Raw genomic sequence first — 17,197 nt, 5'->3', positions numbered from 1 at the left:
TCAAAGGGAAGGACACGTGGCACAGGGCTGTGTCACCCTGGGGGTGACCCACGGCTCCAGGGATGCACTGAGGTTTTGTGTGTCCTACTGGGACACTCGGGAAGTTGTGACACGTGGGAGAGCCCAGGGAGGAGCCCAAGGATGTAAAAGAAAGAAGGATGTAAAAGAAAGAAGGATGTAAACCAAAGCTCTGTGGAGGATCCCTCGGAGAGGACACTGTCCATGCCCCGGGAGTGCCCCCAGCCTGCGCTGGTACCTGTGCACCCCTCTCCATCGGGCCTGCGCTGCATCCCAGGAGGGCAGATGCACATGAAGGTGCCGATGAGGTTCTTGCAGAGCATCCCCCGGGACTCGCAGTCGTGCAGCCCCTCTGCGCACTCGTCCAGATCTGCAACGAGACCCCATGAGAGCCCCTGCCAGCCCCAGCTCTGCCTCAGACCCCATCAGAGCCCCTGCCAGCCCTGCCAGCCCCAGCTCTGCCACCCTTGCACTGCTCCATCTGGCTGGCACACAGCTTAAAAAATACCATGGAATGAGGTGGGCTGGAAGGGACTTAGAAATTCATTCAGTGCCACCCCTGCCATGGGCAGGGGCACCTTCCACTGTCCCAGGGTGCTCCAGCCTGGCCTTGGACAATTCCAGGGATGGGGCAACCACAGCTTCTCTGGGAAGCCTCCCCAGCCTTCCAGGGAAGAATTTCCTTCTACCAGCAGGACACTGAGGTGGGTGATGGGAGAAAAGCCCAGAGATGCCAGCGCAGAATTCCCACCTTTCCCATACACACCTGGCCACGTGCAGGGGCTGGGGACAGTTTGGGCCATCCCCTGCTGGCTGCAGAAGGGGTTTTACCTCTGCACATCCTCCTGTCCTCCCGCAGGGCGTACCCGGAGGGGCAGGTGCACTCGTAGGAGCCGAAGGTGTTGATGCAGCGGAAGGCACAGAGCAGGGGGTTCAGGGAGCACTCGTTGATGTCTGCAGGGAGGAGAGGACAGGACAGGACTCACCCCGGTGCCCTCGGCAGGGCAGGAACTCCCCAGGGCAGAGCCACCCTCCCCGGGCATCCATCCCATGAGAGCTTTGTTCCACCAAGGCCTCCTGCCGTGGTATCCCTGCAGAGCCTCTGGTGTCCCAGCAGCTTTGATGGGAACGGGCTGCTGGTCCTTGGGGAGGCAGCTCCCATGTTCATCCAGGTCTCCAGGCGTCCTCCTGGGCTCCAGAGGGAGCTGGCAGAGCCCCGTGTGGAGAGGAGCCCCATCCAGCTTTTCCACACCACCCACGGGGGGCTGGCCCAGGCAGGGGGTCCCTCAAAGCCCCGCGTGGATGGAACGAGGCGTTGTTACCTTCGCAGGTCATCATGGGCCCCGGCTCAAAGCCCTCGTCACAGGCGCACTCGAAGCCTCCCACCACGTTGGTGCAGGTGCCATTCCCACAGGGATTGCCAATGGAGCATTCGTCCGTGTCTGGGGAGCACAGCAGCATGAGGAGGACGGGGATGGGGAAGGGCTGGGCTGGGCTCTTGCAGGGGGAGCTCTCAAACTGTCCCGGAAGGGAAGGGAAGGGAAGGGAAGGGAAGGGAAGGGAAGGGAAGGGAAGGGAAGGGAAGGGAAGGGGAGAGCAGCGATTCCCTCCCGGCACACACCCACAGCGATCCATCGCCTCTGGAGCGAGGGGGACGGAGCAGGAGGGAGCAGGGCACCCATGCAGACCCCCACAGAGCCTCACCCACGCAGTTGACCCCGGTGTAGTCCAGGTTGTAGCCGAAGGGGCACTCGCAGCGGAAGGAGCCGTCGGTGTTGATGCAGGCCCCGTTGATGCACACGCCCAGGTTCTCCGAGCACTCGTTCACATCTGGGAATGGAAAACGACGCTTCACACAGCCACAAACAGCCCTGTCCCCTCAGCACTGACACGGGATGCTCAGGCGATCCCTGGAGTTTCAGGTGTTCCCTCTCCAGAGCTGAGGGATGAACCCCCGCTGGGCAGTCGGGGTTTAGGGGGTGCCCAGTCCCGTGTCCCCCCAGGATCCCTCCCCGCTCTCCTGCAGGCCAGCTCTGGTTGATCCCAGGCAACAACCCCCCAGCCCAAATTTCTCCTCATCCCTCCACCCTGCCTCACCTTCCCGGGTGTCACCCGGGCCTGGGATGGCCCCGTGGCCGTATGGACACAGCTCCTGGAAGGCAACTGGAAGAGAGCAGAGAAGTGGGATGTGCTGAAGGGATTCTGCTCCCAGCAGCTGAAATGGGCTTTGGAGGCTCCTGGGATTCCCATGGGGACACCCCCCATCCCTCCCATGGGGACACACCCATCCCTCCCATGGGGACACACCCATCCCTCCCATGGGAACACACCCATCCCTCCCATGGGGACACACCCATCCCTCCCATGGGGACACCCCCCATCCCTCCCATGGGGACACCCCCCATCCCTCCCATGGGGACACCCCCCATCCCTCCCATGGGAACACACCCATCCCTCTCCCCGAGGACACCCCCATCCCTCTCCCGGGGGACACCCCCATCCCTCTCCCCAGGCCACCCCCATCCCTCTCCCGTCCCTACCGTTGCCCTCCTGCGGGCACAGCTCGCAGGGGTCTCCCCAGCCCTCCCCGGGCATTTTGCTGCAGCAGCACCGAGCCTTGGTGGTGTTGAAGGCCTTGGGCACGGAGCACTTCCCGTTGTCAAAGCGAGTGAAGCAGAAGCTCTGGCGGGTGTCTGGGGGAGGATGGGGGCGTGCCAAGGTCAGGGAGAATCCCGGGAATTCTGCTCCCTCCCCCCAGGAGCGGCTGCACTGACCGAAGCAGCGGCGGCCGTTGTCGGACAGCACAAAGCCCGGGGGACACACGCACTGGAAGCTGCCAGGGGTGTTGGTGCACGTCCCAAAGAGGCAGATGTTGGGCTCCTCTTCGCACTCGTTGATGTCTGGGAGGAGCAGGGACACACGGGGCACCCAGAGGTCAGGAGAACAGGTGAGGGGGGTGTTTGGGGGCTGGACACCACCCCTGCCTCACCCCCCAACCTTCCCTCAGGGAAAACGGGCACAGCAACACCCCCAAGCCTCCTGTGCCACCAGAGCTGGTCTTGCCTGGCTTCCAGGAGGGCTTTGGGGGTGGTGATGCCCCTGGGATGGGACAGGTCAGGGTGCCCAGGTGCCGTGCTGGGAACGGGGGCACAGAGCCGACCTTACCGATGCAGTTGTCGTTCTGCACCTCGTAGCCAGGGGGGCAGATGCAGCGGAAGGAGCCCTCCAGGTTCTGGCAGGTGCCCGGGGAGCAGGTCCCGGGCAGGCTCACGCACTCATTGATGTCTGGAGAGGGGGAAAACAGCCAGGGATGGGGTCTGGGCTCTGCTCTGAGCACCTGGGGGTGCCCTGGGTGCACCAGGCCCTGCCTTGCCCCAAAGGTGACAGGGAACAGGGGAGACGTTTCCAGGATGGTTCCCAAGATGTCCCTGGTACAATTTTAGGGCAAGGACAGGACATTTCTCCCACTGCCTGCAGGTCCCAGCACATGGACAGCACAGGCCTGAAGGGAGATGGAGGCAGGGAGGGGCCAGTCCAGCTCTCTGTGGGCATTTAAATGACCAGGCTTTGCTTCCTGGGGACTTGTGAGCACTTCTGGAGAATCCCACTGCTGGGACCAGCTTGGGGACCACATGGCACAGCACCAGCCAGGCCAGCGGACCCTGGACACTGCCCTGGACACTGCCCTGGACACTCACCCACGCAGTTCTTGCCGTCGGGGGTGCGGTCGTACCCCTCCTGGCACAGGCACTGGAAGGAGCCGACGCTGTTGATGCACTGCCCGTTCCTGCACACCTGCCCCACCAGGGATGAACACTCGTCAATGTCTGCGGGCCGGAGAGCAGCGGGAAACGGGAAGAGAGACGGAGCAAGAGCGTCAGAGTGTCACCTGTGGCACACACAGCCACCGCCGGCCACCAGGGCTGGCCCCGGTGAGTCATCCATGGCATCAGGGCTCCGGGGAACTCACTCACCCATGCAGTCGTTGTTGTGGGTGAGCTCGAAGCCCGGGAAGCAGAGGCAGTTGTAGGAGCCCACGGTGTTCTTGCAGGTCCCGTTGCCGCAGGGCTGCCGGTCACACTCGTCGATGTCTGCGGGGACAAGGTCACACCTGAGAATCCGGGTGGCTGCACGGCACAGGGAGGACACTTGGCTGTCCTTGGCAGCACCCTGGGGTGTCAGGGACTTGTGTCCCCCTGGGGTGACACTGACCCATGCACATGGTCTGCTCCCCGGTAGCCTTGAAGCCGTTGTGGCAGATGCAGACGTAGCTGCCCTCGGTGTCCACGCAGTCCCCATGGCTGCACACGTTGGGGATCTCCTGGCACTCGTTGCGACCTGAAATGAAGCCGAGGGGTCCAGGTGAGAGGCAGGGAGGGAATGGGGAGGGGGAGAGCAGAGCCCCGCCCATGGTTTTGGAGAGCTGACTTCATCACAACGAGATTTATGTGCTGCCATCCCAAAAAAAAGGGGAGTGTGATATCAGGTGTGTCCCAGTGATGCCATGAAATGTTTGCCTTTTCTTTTAACCCCGTTATACCTTTTTACAGCTTCTGTACTCCTAGTGCTTTTTGCCTACATTCTTGGACTTGTTTGTCAAGCTGAGAGACTGAACATTTTAGAAGCTTCGTAGCTAGGGATCAGTGTGACCCAGAGCCCAAGGTCCTCTCCAGAACACATTCTGTAAACCAAGATAGAACCATCCAGGGGAAGGCTCCTTGGGGAGGGGGGCTCACTTGAACCTTTCATTGGGGAATCTTTGATAGATCTGCTAATTAGTAACACCTATAATGTTATACCCAATGTTGGGGGGGCAGGGGGACACAGAGAGAGACTCGGCGGGGTGCATCTCGATGCATATGACCTGGACGTGTGCACCTAAGGATCCTTAAAATAAATACCAAGGTAAAATCCCTTTTCCCCTTCTAACCGTGTATGACTCTTGATCTTAAGACCAGGAAAAGGCATCACCAGGTGTCCCTGAGGTGTCCCCCAGGTGTCCCTGAGGTGTCCCCTTACCCACACAGGCTCCCCCCGGGGACAGGCGGTAGCCAGTGGCGCACTCGCAGCGGAAGCTCCCCGGGATGTTGACGCACTCCGCGTGCCGCTGGCACAGCGTCTCCCCGCTGCTGCACTCGTCGATGTCTGCAGGGACACAGGGCACAGGGACACTGGATGGCACCAGGAACGCCGGGATAAATCCAGCAGGGGCTGTCCTGGGAATGGCTGAGGCAGCGCTGGGATCGCTGCACCCAGCGGGACCAGCCCAGCTTGGGAAGGACCACTGGGATCACCCGTCCAGCTCCCGGTCCTGTGCAGGACATGCCAGGAATCCCCCCCGTGGAGCTGCTGGCAGCCCCTGGGGCAGTATGCTGGGGGCGGGAGGTGCTGGAATTCCTGCTGGGATGCGGTACCTTCACAGATGAGCAGGATGTTGTTGTAGCTGAAGCCGATGGGGCACTCGCAGCGGAAGCTCCCGATCTGGTTGATGCAGACACCGTTGGTGCAGATCGCCGGGATCTCGCTGCACTCATCGATATCTGCACACAATCCAACATCAGCATCCTGCCCCGGCATCCCGGGAATGCCCCACAACATCAGTATCCCCCCTTGGCATCCCAGGAATGCTGGGAGATGCTGGGAGAACTCATCTCCCACCTCCTCAGTCTCTGGCACTGCCAAGCCTCTTTCCCTTGCCCTAACCCTTAATTCCCTAGGGGAGGGGAAGGGCAGAAGCTCACAAGCAGCCTGGGAAGGAAGCAGAGGGTCAGGAGCAGCCCTGGCCCCGTGGGGATGCAGGATTTACTCACCAATGGGCTTCCCTGTGTGGATGTCGATGATAAATCCGGGGGCTTGGTTCCCACACAGGATCTGGTACTCGGCTGGAAAGGGAACACCAAGGTCATGGCTGTGCCCATGGACGGGGGGGTTAAGTGAGGGACAACTGTGCTGGAACTGGGGTCTGACAGGCAGCAGGGGCTCCCCACTGTGCTTGGAGTCACCCCCAGGGTGCTCTCCCTTCTCCTCTATCTTGTTGGTGTCCGTGCCCCAAATTTCATGGGAAAACAGGAAACTCGAGGCGACAGGGATCACCTGGGACAGACTTACAGCTGGCAGGGGTGGCACAGGAACCCCGTGAGGGCACTTACGGCTGGCAGGGGTGGGACAGGGCTCGCAGGGTTTGTTCCAGGCCTTGCCGATGTTGTAGGAGCAGCAGCACATCTTCTTGGTCATGTTGAAGGACAGCTCGTTCTCGCACGTGTCGTTGTAGTTGCGGTAGCAAACGCTCTTCCTCATGTCTGTAACGGCAGAGCCGGGCTCGGGACAGCCCTGGGAATGGCACTGCCAGCCCCGGGAATGGCACTGCCAGCCCCAGGAATGGGAGGGAAGACCTCCAAGACTGAGCCCAACCCATGCCCCATCTGTCACCCAGACCAGAGCACTGAGTGCCACGTCCAGCTTTGAATCCCAGGCCCTGTTCCCAGCTCTTCTGCTCCATCCCCTCAGCACAGCCCCAGGGTCGGGCACAGGGCAGTGCCAGACCCCTCACCACAGATCTGGCCCATTCCCCGCGGATCTGGAGCCCTCCCCATGAATCCTGAGCCCTCCCCAGGGATCTGGAGCCGTACCCATGCAGTTGTTTCCCCCGTTGACCTGCATGTACTCGGGGGGGCACACACAGGTGTAGTTGCCCAGGGTGTTGTAGCAGGTGCCAGGGCCACAGATCCCGATGTGGGCAGAGCACTCGTCGATGTCTGCGGGATAAAGGAGTCAAAGCACTGGGCACGAGTGGGGAAGGGCACGGGGTGGGGTGGGGGTAAGCTTGGCACGAGGGATGGGTGGGTTTGGCACAGGGACAGGTTTGTGATGAGGAAATCTGGAAGGGAAAGGAACCACTCCTGGGGCAGCTGGGATGCACACACACAGCTCTGGCACGTGTGTGTGCCATCCACCACGGACAACACCCAGCCCCTGCAGCAGGTGCCACCCCTGTCCCCCGTCCCTGGCACCGGTACCTTCGCAGATGCGGGTGTCCTCGTTGAGGTAGTAGCCCAGGGGACACTCGCACTGGAAGCTGCCGAAGGTGTTGACGCAGTTCCCGCCCTGGCACAGCCCCGGCAGCTCCTGGCACTCATCGATGTCTGAGGAGGGACAGCAGTGGGACATTTTCACTGCCTGTGCCACCTCTGCAGCTCCAGAGAGTTCATCCCACCATGCCCAGCCCTGCTCTGGACCGTGGCCAAGGAGAGCCACACTTTGTGTCCATCACTTGGTGGTCAGTGGGCACCCACCAGCCCAGTGCCACGGCACAGAGTCCCCACAGGGCTGGGGTCCCCCAGCACCCCATCCCTCGGGAAGGGCCATGGGAATAGGGATAACTCACCCTCCAGGATGACAGTGATGGGGTTGGGCCGGAACCCTTCTCCCCCAGGGCACAAGGTCTTGTACTCGGCTGTGGAGAAAGGCAGTCGGGGGAGCTGAGAGGGCTCCCATGGACCAGGAGGGGTGGGGAGAGCCAGGAGAATCCCAGGAGAATCCCAGGAGAATCCCAGGAGAATCCCAGGAGAATCCCAGGAGGAACAGGCCATGAGGATGTGTCTGGGGCTCAGATGGAGCAGCTCGATCCCCATCGCCTGCCGAGCCAACGGAGCCATCCCACAGCCTGCCCTCCCTGGAAGGGGGTGATTCCACATTCTCTCCCCCAGCCCACTGCACCGGGAATGAAGGATCCCAGCCCAGATCCCCCAGACACGACAGCCTGGTCTCTCCCACCCCGCTTCACCTCTGCCCTGCCCTGCCTGGAGCAGCAAGTCCTGAACTCAGCACCTCCAGTCGGAGTTGAGAATTGGGAAGCGTCCCTGCCTCTCTTCCCTCCTTCCCACCCCGTGCTCATCCCAAGCTTTTCCCCACTCACTGGTGTTGGCCGGAGGACAGAGCTCGCAGGGGTTGCCCCAGGCACGGCCCAGGGAGCAGCAGCAGGAGGCCCGAGTGACCCCCACTCCGATCTCAGCACTGCAGGAGATGCCCCCATCTCCTCGATCCTGCGTGTCCAGGAAGCAATTCCCAACTCGGGTATCTGCACAGAGACAGGGCTGCGTGAGCAAAGCCTCTCCTGGAAAGCTTGTGGGTGCAGGAGGAACAGAATCATGGAATTGTGGAACCTTAAAGATGATCGTGTTCCACCCCCTGCCACGGGCTGCAAAGGAATGTGAAATGTTCCAGGGATAAGGAAAAATTGTGGGTTACTGGGAGCTGTGTGGGATCATGGAATCCCAAATGGTTTGGGCTGGAGGGATCTGAAGGATCATCCTGGCCATGGGCAGGGACACCTTCCACTGTCCCAGGCTGCTCCAAGCCCCGTCCAGCCTGGCCTTGGACACTGCCAGGGAATTAAACAGCTCCAGAGCTGCCCTGGAGTAACATTGCTTCAACAAGAGGGGCACCCACAGTGGTGACAGTGACACGAGGTGGGGCACACTTGACAGGACGTGGGTTAAACCCAGGGGACAGCCAGGCAGGGACAGCCAGGCAGGGACAGCCTCACTGTGACCAGTTCCAGCTACAAGAGACCACCAAGAAGGACCCGCAGGGTGTCAGGGGGGTCCCCACTCACCCACACAGCCCACCCCAGTGGGGTTCAGCTCGAAGTCCTGGGGGCAGTTGCACAGGTAGCTGCCAGGGGTGTTGACACAGAGCCCGTTGATGCAGTTCACAGGGTCTGCACACTCGTTGATGTCTGAAAGGATGGACAGATGGACACTGAAGATCAAGGTGAGCACTGCCAGGAAAGCCCAGCCCAGCCGGAGCTCTGTGCCCAGGGTGTCCCCCACGTGAGGCAAAGCCCCTCTAGAACACATCTTGCCCTGTGCCACTGCCACCACCCTGCCCAGAGGCAGAAGGGAGGAGCAGAGCCACCCCCAGCTGTCCCTCCTGGCCACCCCCCAGCAGCAAAGACGTCACAGGGTTGCTGGACTGATTGGGGCCAGCCCAGCCCAGCAGAGCCCAGAGCGGGACCCTCACCCAGGAGCCCTGACCTGTGCAGTTGCCCCCGCTCCTGTCCAGCTCATATCCATCGTCACAGGCACAGCGGAACATCCCGGGCAGGTTCTGGCAGGTGCCAAAGACACAGATGTTCTGGAAGGTGCATTCATCAATGTCTGCAAAACAGGGACAGCTGGGGACAGGCTGTGGCAGGGTGAGGGCCAGGACAGGCTTCTCCTGCCCAGCTGTGACCAACCCACCCCAGGATGGTTCTGGTGCCGTGGGAGACAATCTCCTGGGAGAGCTGGGCCACTCCACCCTCTCCCACTCTCTCCCCTCACCCCTGTTCTCCTGGTTTTCCATCTGGCAGGAATCCAGCTCAGCCCAGCCTCTCTGAGGGCTGGGGACCAACTGCAGCCAGTGGCAGAGGTGGCACCTCAGGAGCCTGGCACCAGCGCTGGATCAGGAGGTGACAGCAGAGGACAGAGAAGGCCAGGAGGGAGTCAGAGCCCGGGGCACTCACCCTGGCAGGCCTTGCTGTCCTCGGTGGGGTTGAAGCCCATCTCGCACTCGCAGCGGTACCCGCCGGGCGCGTTGAGGCACTGCCCGTTCTCACACAGGTTCACGTTGTCCGCGCACTCGTCCACGTCTGCAGGGAGGGACAGTGTCCACACAGGGGTGGGAGCTGCCCCCAGCCAGCCCAGGGACCCCAGGAGCCTGTGCCCACCCACTGCTGGGAGGCTGCAGCTCCTGTCATGGCCCTGAGCCTCCCCAAACACCTGTGAGGAGCTGCTGGGTCCCTGCTGGAGATCCCTGTGGCGCAGACCAGGCTGCCCTGTGCTTTGGGGCACACGTGCTTTGGGGAACCCCAGCCACAGGCAGCACCAAGCAAGGCTGGTGGCTCAGAGGGGCTGGTCCCTGTCCCAGTCCCGTTCCTGCTGCCAGCCCCAGGCTCACCTGAGCAGGAGAAGCCGTCGCCGTTGAAGCCGTCGCGGCAGGCGCAGCGGTAGGAGCCGGGCGTGTTCACGCAGTTGGCGTTCAGGTTGCACTTGTGCTCCTCGGTCGCACACTCGTCCAGGTCTGGGCACGGACAACACCCTGTCAGTGCCTGGCCTGGCTAATCTGGAATGACCTTGGGCTCCTGGATGAGCTGGACCCACTTACTACGGAACCACAGAGCAGTTTGGGTGGGAAGGACCTTAAGGATCATCCAGTCCCACCCCCAGGGACACCTTCCACTAGCCCTGTCCAGCCTGGCCTTGGTCACCTTTTCTTGCCTTTCCTCTGAGCCTGGGTAGCTACAGGAGCACACAAACAGCCCAGGAGACTGTCCAGGCACTTGGAGGCTCCAACACATCCCTGGAAGCCTCTATGGCCACAACCAGGACACTGCTAAGCCCTGACCATGTCCCCAAGTGCCACATCTACACGGCTTTTAAATCCCTCCAGGGATGGTGACTGGGCCTGGGCTGGACAACCCTTTCTATGAAGACATTTTTCCAACTTTCCCAATATCCAACCTAAACCTCCCCTGGCACAGCTTGACACCATTCCCTCTTGTCCTGTTGTTCCCTGGCAGCAGAGCCCAACCCCACTCTCCCGTCAGGGAGCTGTGCAGAGCCAGAAGGCTCCCCCTGAGCCTGCTTTGCTCCAGGCTGAGCTCCTCCATCTCCTGGTGCTCCAGTGGAAGCTCAGCCCAGCCTTCCCAGCTGCCTGCAGAGCACCTGGAGAGGGATCAGCCTCCCCTGGAGGAGGACTCACCGTTGCACTTGAGGCCATCCCCGAGCCAGCCTGAGCGACACTTGCACTTGAAGCTGCCGGGGACATTGATGCAGGATGCGTGCATGTCACAGTTGTGGGCCCCAATCTCACACTCATCGATGTCTGCAGAGGAAGGACACCAGGGCTGGCACAGCTCAGCTCTCCCAGCACAGCAGGGCTGAGCCAGGGATGGTCCCACTCCGGGCTTTGGGCACCGACGGCTCCCGGAGCTCCCAGGGCTCTGGGGGAGAGGCTGCCCGGGGCTGAATCCTGGGGCTGAGAGTACAACTGGGCAAAGGGCAGGCTCCTGGCTTGGCCATCACCTGGGAACAGGTGGGTTCCTGCCTGCATCCTGCCTTGCTGGCCCTCTGTGCCTGCCCAGGAGGGCTCCCAGCACATCCCACAGCAACTCCACACAGCCCCCTGGGGTGGGGCTTTCTCCAGGGCAGCTCTGGGAGGGTTTTCTCATTTTTGCCACTGGCAGCCCCGGCTCCAGGGGTGCTGAGCTCCCACCTGTGCACCCCGTGGTGCCCTTCTTGACGAAGTAGCCCAGCTGGCAGTGGCAGATGAAGGAGCCCTTGGTGTTCTCACACTCGCCGTGCAGGCAGATGTTGGGATTGAGGTCGCACTCGTTCACATCTGCAGGACAAAACCAACCATGGGACACCCCAAGGACCCTGGTGTGGCTCTGGGGACAGGATGCAGAGCTGGGACACACCCAGGACACAGCCAGGGCCTCACCAATGCAGGTCTTCATGTCCAGGGATGCCATGAAGCCGTCGAAGCAGAGGCACCGGTACTCCCCGGGGATGTTGGTGCACTGCCCCCCGTCACAGATGTCGGGATTATCCTCACACTCATCAATATCTGCACAGAGGAGACCGTGCCAAGGTGAACACAGTGAACAGGCACAGCAGGAGCACGGGGGGCAGGAGGAAATCCCAAATCATGAGGGGCTGGACGGGGCAGTGCAAAGCAAAATCATCCACCCAGGGAAATCCCCTCTCTGGAAGGGACTTAAAAGTGAGACCCCTCATCCTGGAGCCAACTGGGGGGGACACAGAAGTCCCTGGGGCTACGAGAGCCAACGTGGCCACTGACCTGCACAGGACCTCTTGTCTGGCATCAGGGCATAGCCTTCGCTGCAGCTGCACTCGTAGCTGCCCTCGGAGTTGGAGCAGTGGGTGTCACAGCCCCCATTGGTGATGGTGCACTCGTCGATGTCTGGGGACAACCACACAACGGCCTGAGTCAGGAGGGACCCTCAGGGATCACCCAGCCCAACCCCTGGCCCTGCATAGACAAGAGCCCAGGCAGCAGTTTGGGTGGGAGAGGAGGACACAAATCTCCCCCAGCCAGGAGAAAACACCTCATTCCTTCTCCCCAGCCCCTGGCACTGCCCTCACAGCCCTCACAGCTGGTGACAGTCCCTTGCCAGCAGCACAGATTTGGCTGTCACTCATCCCCCTTTGCTTTACCCCCTGAACACTACAACACACACAAGCCCAGGAGGGTTCTGGGCTCATCCCAAGGTTCTGGAGGGACCCTTTGGGGGAGCACTCACCGACACAGCCCTGCCTGTCCAGCGTGGCCTGGAAGCCCGAGTCGCAGGAGCACTGGTAGGTGCCGATGACGTTGACGCAGCGCCCGTTGCGACAGAGGTTGTCACTGAGGGAGCACTCGTTGATGTCTGAGGGAACAAGTGCACTTTGAGCAGCCAGCCCTGCTCAGGCCACGCTCAGGCCATCATCTGGTGCCCACCCTGGGTGTCCAAACTGGATTTGTCCCATTGGTCAAAGGGAGCAGCAGAACGAACAACAGTGAAACACTGGGAATGAGCTTGGTCCCTCCTCCTGGATGAGCTGGACCCGCTCATCATGGAAGCACAGAAGGCTTTGGGTGGGAGGGACCTTAAGGATCATCCATGGGCAGGGACATGGGCAGGGACACCTTCCCCTAGCCCCGGCTGCTCCAAGCCCTGGGCAGTTCCAGGGATGGGACATGGGGGATGGCAAGGAGATACCCACGCCTGCAGGAGCTCCAGGGCTCCCTGTGGGATCCCTGCTGTGCCCTCTCACCGATGCAGGTGTTGCCCTCGGCCGTCAGCTCGTGCCCAGGGGGGCAGATGCACTCGAAGCTGCCGTCGGTGTTCATGCAGATCCCGCCCCGGCACAGCAGCGGGTCCCGCTCGCACTCGTTGATGTCTGCACAGGAAAATGGGATTGGTCCCTTCCAGCTGCTGCTGCTGCGCTGGAGGCACATCCCAGAACAGGGAATATCACACAGTTAACAGGGCAGGGAGTGCATGGCTTGGACCCAGTGGTCTCCTGGTTGGAGCCTGAATGTTGGGAAATCACAGCTCGTGCTTGACCTCAGCAGAACCCAGGAGCCCCTCAGTGACAGCAGAACAAGGGACTGAGGTTGGATATATTTAAAAAACTCATTTTCCTTTCATGTTTATTTTTCTGACTCCAGCCTTGAAATTAGGAATGGGATATTTTCCCTGACTTGGATAAAACACTGATGAGATTTCCAGGTAAAGAGGGCTGAGATGCACCTGAAAATGGGGGTGGCAGGTCCCTACCAAACACCCCCAGATCAGTGGGAGCCTGTTCCCGGTGAATCCCAGGCTGCATCTTCACTGCTGTTGTTGTCCCCTGCCCCAGGCTGGAAAGAATTCCTCCCTCAGGAGGCTGAAGCCAAATTCTTTTGCCAAACACAGGTGGGAAGAAGTTAATCCTTGACCACAGGCAAGGACAAAACGTCACCACCCCCTTTGGGGTAAGATGACTCAGCTCCCTGTCACCCAGAAAAACAGGATAAAGTGGAATTGGACGGGTAACAGTGAGCATTAAATTAAAAAAAGAACAATGAAAAGAACAATGAAATTTATATCCTTCTATAAAGATTAGAAATCTGATTACTGCAAGAAGGCACCAGGTCATGGGTGAGGACTGTGACATTCTCAGTGTCCCAGAAATGGAGCAGAAGGAGGAGGATGATCAGTGGGAGCTGTGGAAACCCCTGCTACAAATTGTATAGAAAAGACAAAGCCCCTGCCAGGGGCAGTGATTTATTTTAAAGAGCACAGAGAATAAAACATGAAAAATAAATAAATGATGTTGAATCATGGCTTGAAGTGGTTTGAAAGTCCAAGCCAAAGCAGGGAGAGCAGAATATTAAGAGCAGGTCAGTGAGACAAGTGAGTCTGGCTGGACAGAGGAGAGGAACATGGAATGCCAGGAATTAGAGGACAGCAAGAGTCTGGCTGAGCTGTTGGAGACAAACTGAGGTACTGAGGTCACTGATGGGATTTTTTAAGCTCCAAACAAGAATTATTCAATTGAAAACAGATGGGACTCTGACAGAATAAAAACAAGCCTTGGGCAGATGGGAGGAGCTGTAAGGAATTGTGTGAGGGTAAAGGGAGATTAAATGGGCAGGTGAAGGGAGCCCCTATAACTGAGAGCTGGGTGGGGTGGGAGAGGGCACGTGGTGTCCCAGAACTCCTCAGGGAGGATCTGATCCATGGAAGCGTTTGGGGAGCCGGGCAGCTCCGGCCCTGGCCATGCCCTGTCCCAGCAGGGGCCCAGCCTCACCCATGCAGTTCTTCATCATCATGAAGCCGCTCTCGTAGCCCTCGAAGCACTCGCACTCGAAGCTGCCCGGGGTGTTCACGCAGGAGCCGTGGCCACACAGGTCGGGGGAGATGCGGCACTCGTCGATGTCTGGGGACAAGGACAGGCAGTGGGGCAGGACAGGCCACCAGCACCGCCAGAGCCAGCGCTGGGCTGCCCACACTGCACACCCAACTCGCTGGGCAGGGACCAGGGACAAAGGAACTCCCTGTCCCTGGAGAGGCTGCAGTTACGCTGCTCCCTGGGGCAGGGCTGACCCTTCATCCCACAGGCAGGAGGAGCTTTATGGAATCACAGAATGGTTTGGGTCGGAGGGACCTTAAATCCCACCCAGTGCCACCCCTGCCGTGGGCAGGGACACCTCCCACTGTCCCAGGCTGCTCCAAGCCCCAATGTCCAGCCTGGCCTTGGGCACTTCTACTCATGGTCCTGCCCTTGGCTCCTCCCCACATCCCTCAATAAGCGCCAGGACTCCTCTGGGCAGCCCCACCCTGCTGAGCCCCCAAAGGCAGTAGGAAGAGCCCAGAGGGGGTCCCTCACCTGTGCAGTTCCTCTCCTCAGCATCCAGAGCAAAGCCATTGCCGCAGATGCACCGGAAGCTGCCGATGGTGTTCCGGCAGGTGCCGTGGGTGCACAGACCAGAGAACACCTTGCACTCGTTCACATCTGAGGAGGCACCAGAGGGGTTCAGGGTGGGGGGGTCTCCGTGAACCCCCTCAGGCAGCGGGGGCCGCAGCTGAGAGGGGCCCAGCCCAGCCCCAGCAGCCCCGAGTCCCCCTCACCTTTGTAGAAGGGCCGTCCCGAGAGCACGTCCCCGCGGTTGGCAAAGCCCGGCCCACGGGGACAGATGGCCTTGTACTCGCTGGAGCCCGCCCTGGGACACTCCTCGCAGTCGGAGCCCCAGGCCGAGCCCACGGAGCAGCAGCACATGTCCATGCGGAACTTGCCGGGCAGCGGCTCCGTGCACTCGTCCTCGTCCCAGCGCATGTAGCACTGCTCCACCCGCACGTCTGGGGACACAGCGCGGCTCAGCCCCCAGCGCAGCCGGCCACGTCGCTGCCTGGGACGGGCTGAGCTTCCTGTGGTGGCTTTGGTTGGAGCGTCCTCCAAACAGTGCCCATGGGGATGAGAAAACCTTTCCTGGGAGGGATTCCATAGCATGGAGTGCTGGCAACAGGGCCAGAGGATGGACCCTCACAGAATCCCGGGATATAGGTTGGGAAAGACCTTTGAGATCACTGAGTCCAGCCTATGACCCAACATCATCTTGTCACCCAGATCACGGCACCGAGTGCCACATCCAGGCTTTTCTCAAACACGGTGCTGCAAGCGCAGGTGGCCCCCACAAAGGGCAGGAGTTTGGCACTGGGTGCCCAGGAGCTGTTTTAGGGCTGCTGGGCCACGTCTTTAACCCCTGAGGTTATCTGGCCACTCCTGAAGTCCACCCAAGAAGGACAATGGTGTAACTGGCCAGACTTGAGGACATGAAACTCTGGCTCAGCTGTGAGGTTTGGGGGCTCTCTCAGGTGTGACTTGATTCCCAAGAATTCCTGGGGCACATGGCAGGGAGGATCTGGGCAGAGGAGGTGTCCTTACCCACACAGGTCCTGGCAGTGCCATCCAGGGTCAGCCCCTCGGGGCACTCGCAGCGGAAGGAGCCGGCCGAGTTCACGCAGCGTCCATTGGGGCACACGCCCGGGAACACCTCACACTCGTTCACATCTGTGGGCACAGAGGTGGGGGAAGGTGAGGGATGGCACGGGGACACATCCAGTGTGGTCTGGAGGGGCTCCTGGAGGAGGTGGGAGGAGCCCAGAGCCACCCACCAGGCTCCAAGTGGCAACTTATCCATGAAAACCGGGCACAAACAGGGATGGGATCTGGGCATGGACAGACAGACAGACAAAGGGCCAGAGAGTGGAGATCTCCCCCAAGCCTCAGAGAAGCAGGACACCAACACGGACACCATGCCCAGGTTCCCAATAACAGCAGTTATTTTACCTTCACAGGTGACCCCCTTCATGCGGGCGTATCCCCGGGGACAGGCGGTGTCTGCAAGGGACAGGAACGTCAGCAAAGAAACCCATCCACGTTTCCCACAGAATCATGGAGTATCCAGAGCCAGGAGGGACCCACAGGATCACCCAGTCCAACTCCTGACCCTGCCCAGACACCCCAACAATCCCACCCTGTCCCCGGGCGTTGTCAGTGCCCCAGCACCCTCCAGGGAAGAACCTGTTCCTGATCTCCCTCCCACCCCCGGGCACAACTCCAGCATTTCCTCGGGAATGCCAGAGCCTGGCAGAACCTCACCGATCTCGCAGCGCTCGCAGGGGCTGCCCCAGGCTGCCCCCAGGGTGGCACAGCACTCGGATTTCAGCGTGGCCCCGTTGATGTTGACCTCGCAGCGCCCGTCCTGGATGTTGAGCCAGCAGGTGCCCTTCATGCTGTCTGCAGGGACGGACACGGGAGCTGGAGGGGCTGCTCCACGCCCCACATTCCAGGGGCATGGAAGCCCTGGGAGGCAGCTGGGAGGAGCTGTCTCTGCCCAAGTGCTCCCTGGGGACACTGATCCTTCAGGATCAGCAGGGACACAAACCAGGCTGGTCCCCAGAGCCTTAAATCCCATCCAGTGCCAGCCCTGCCATGGGCAGGGACACCTTCCCTGATCCCAGGCTGCTTCAGCCTGGCCTGGGACACTTCCAGGGATCCAGGGGCAGCCACAGCTGCTCTGGGAAATCCATTCCAGAGCCTCTCCACCTTCCCAGGGAAGGATTCCATCCCAGTATCCCATCCAT

At 60.7% G+C, this 17,197-nt stretch overlaps 1 protein-coding gene across 3 annotated transcripts in view; it reads right to left on the bottom strand.

Moving 5' to 3' along the window:
• Nucleotides 1–17,197, bottom strand: part of LOC125317706 (fibrillin-2-like) — a 67,720-nt gene that overhangs the window by 8,369 nt on the left and 42,154 nt on the right. For 2 of the 3 annotated variants that reach the window (XM_048287645.1, XM_048287646.1), the window contains exons 21-55: nucleotides 16,713–16,850; nucleotides 16,401–16,451; nucleotides 15,996–16,121; nucleotides 15,182–15,409; nucleotides 14,940–15,065; nucleotides 14,361–14,489; nucleotides 12,840–12,965; nucleotides 12,326–12,451; nucleotides 11,863–11,985; nucleotides 11,503–11,628; nucleotides 11,275–11,400; nucleotides 10,762–10,884; nucleotides 9,958–10,080; nucleotides 9,524–9,649; nucleotides 9,054–9,176; nucleotides 8,633–8,755; nucleotides 7,934–8,095; nucleotides 7,403–7,471; nucleotides 7,035–7,160; nucleotides 6,648–6,773; nucleotides 6,168–6,317; nucleotides 5,829–5,900; nucleotides 5,433–5,558; nucleotides 5,038–5,163; nucleotides 4,231–4,356; nucleotides 3,993–4,109; nucleotides 3,717–3,845; nucleotides 3,184–3,303; nucleotides 2,793–2,918; nucleotides 2,559–2,711; nucleotides 2,116–2,181; nucleotides 1,723–1,848; nucleotides 1,341–1,460; nucleotides 850–972; nucleotides 257–388 (exon numbers count right to left, since the gene is read on the bottom strand). In XM_048287645.1, coding sequence (XP_048143602.1) covers nucleotides 257–388; nucleotides 850–972; nucleotides 1,341–1,460; nucleotides 1,723–1,848; nucleotides 2,116–2,181; nucleotides 2,559–2,711; nucleotides 2,793–2,918; nucleotides 3,184–3,303; nucleotides 3,717–3,845; nucleotides 3,993–4,109; nucleotides 4,231–4,356; nucleotides 5,038–5,163; nucleotides 5,433–5,558; nucleotides 5,829–5,900; nucleotides 6,168–6,317; nucleotides 6,648–6,773; nucleotides 7,035–7,160; nucleotides 7,403–7,471; nucleotides 7,934–8,095; nucleotides 8,633–8,755; nucleotides 9,054–9,176; nucleotides 9,524–9,649; nucleotides 9,958–10,080; nucleotides 10,762–10,884; nucleotides 11,275–11,400; nucleotides 11,503–11,628; nucleotides 11,863–11,985; nucleotides 12,326–12,451; nucleotides 12,840–12,965; nucleotides 14,361–14,489; nucleotides 14,940–15,065; nucleotides 15,182–15,409; nucleotides 15,996–16,121; nucleotides 16,401–16,451; nucleotides 16,713–16,850 — 4,338 coding nt within the window. The remainder of the gene's footprint in view (nucleotides 1–256; nucleotides 389–849; nucleotides 973–1,340; nucleotides 1,461–1,722; nucleotides 1,849–2,115; nucleotides 2,182–2,558; nucleotides 2,712–2,792; nucleotides 2,919–3,183; nucleotides 3,304–3,716; nucleotides 3,846–3,992; nucleotides 4,110–4,230; nucleotides 4,357–5,037; nucleotides 5,164–5,432; nucleotides 5,559–5,828; nucleotides 5,901–6,167; nucleotides 6,318–6,647; nucleotides 6,774–7,034; nucleotides 7,161–7,402; nucleotides 7,472–7,933; nucleotides 8,096–8,632; nucleotides 8,756–9,053; nucleotides 9,177–9,523; nucleotides 9,650–9,957; nucleotides 10,081–10,761; nucleotides 10,885–11,274; nucleotides 11,401–11,502; nucleotides 11,629–11,862; nucleotides 11,986–12,325; nucleotides 12,452–12,839; nucleotides 12,966–14,360; nucleotides 14,490–14,939; nucleotides 15,066–15,181; nucleotides 15,410–15,995; nucleotides 16,122–16,400; nucleotides 16,452–16,712; nucleotides 16,851–17,197) is intronic. The other variant, XM_048287647.1, reaches the window with a different exon arrangement.

This window comes from Corvus hawaiiensis, chromosome 28 (genome assembly GCF_020740725.1).
Source record: "Corvus hawaiiensis isolate bCorHaw1 chromosome 28, bCorHaw1.pri.cur, whole genome shotgun sequence".
Taxonomy (NCBI): domain Eukaryota; kingdom Metazoa; phylum Chordata; class Aves; order Passeriformes; family Corvidae; genus Corvus; species Corvus hawaiiensis.
The sequence above is the reverse complement of the archived record's forward strand: the minus strand, read 5'-3'. Positions and strand labels throughout refer to the sequence as shown.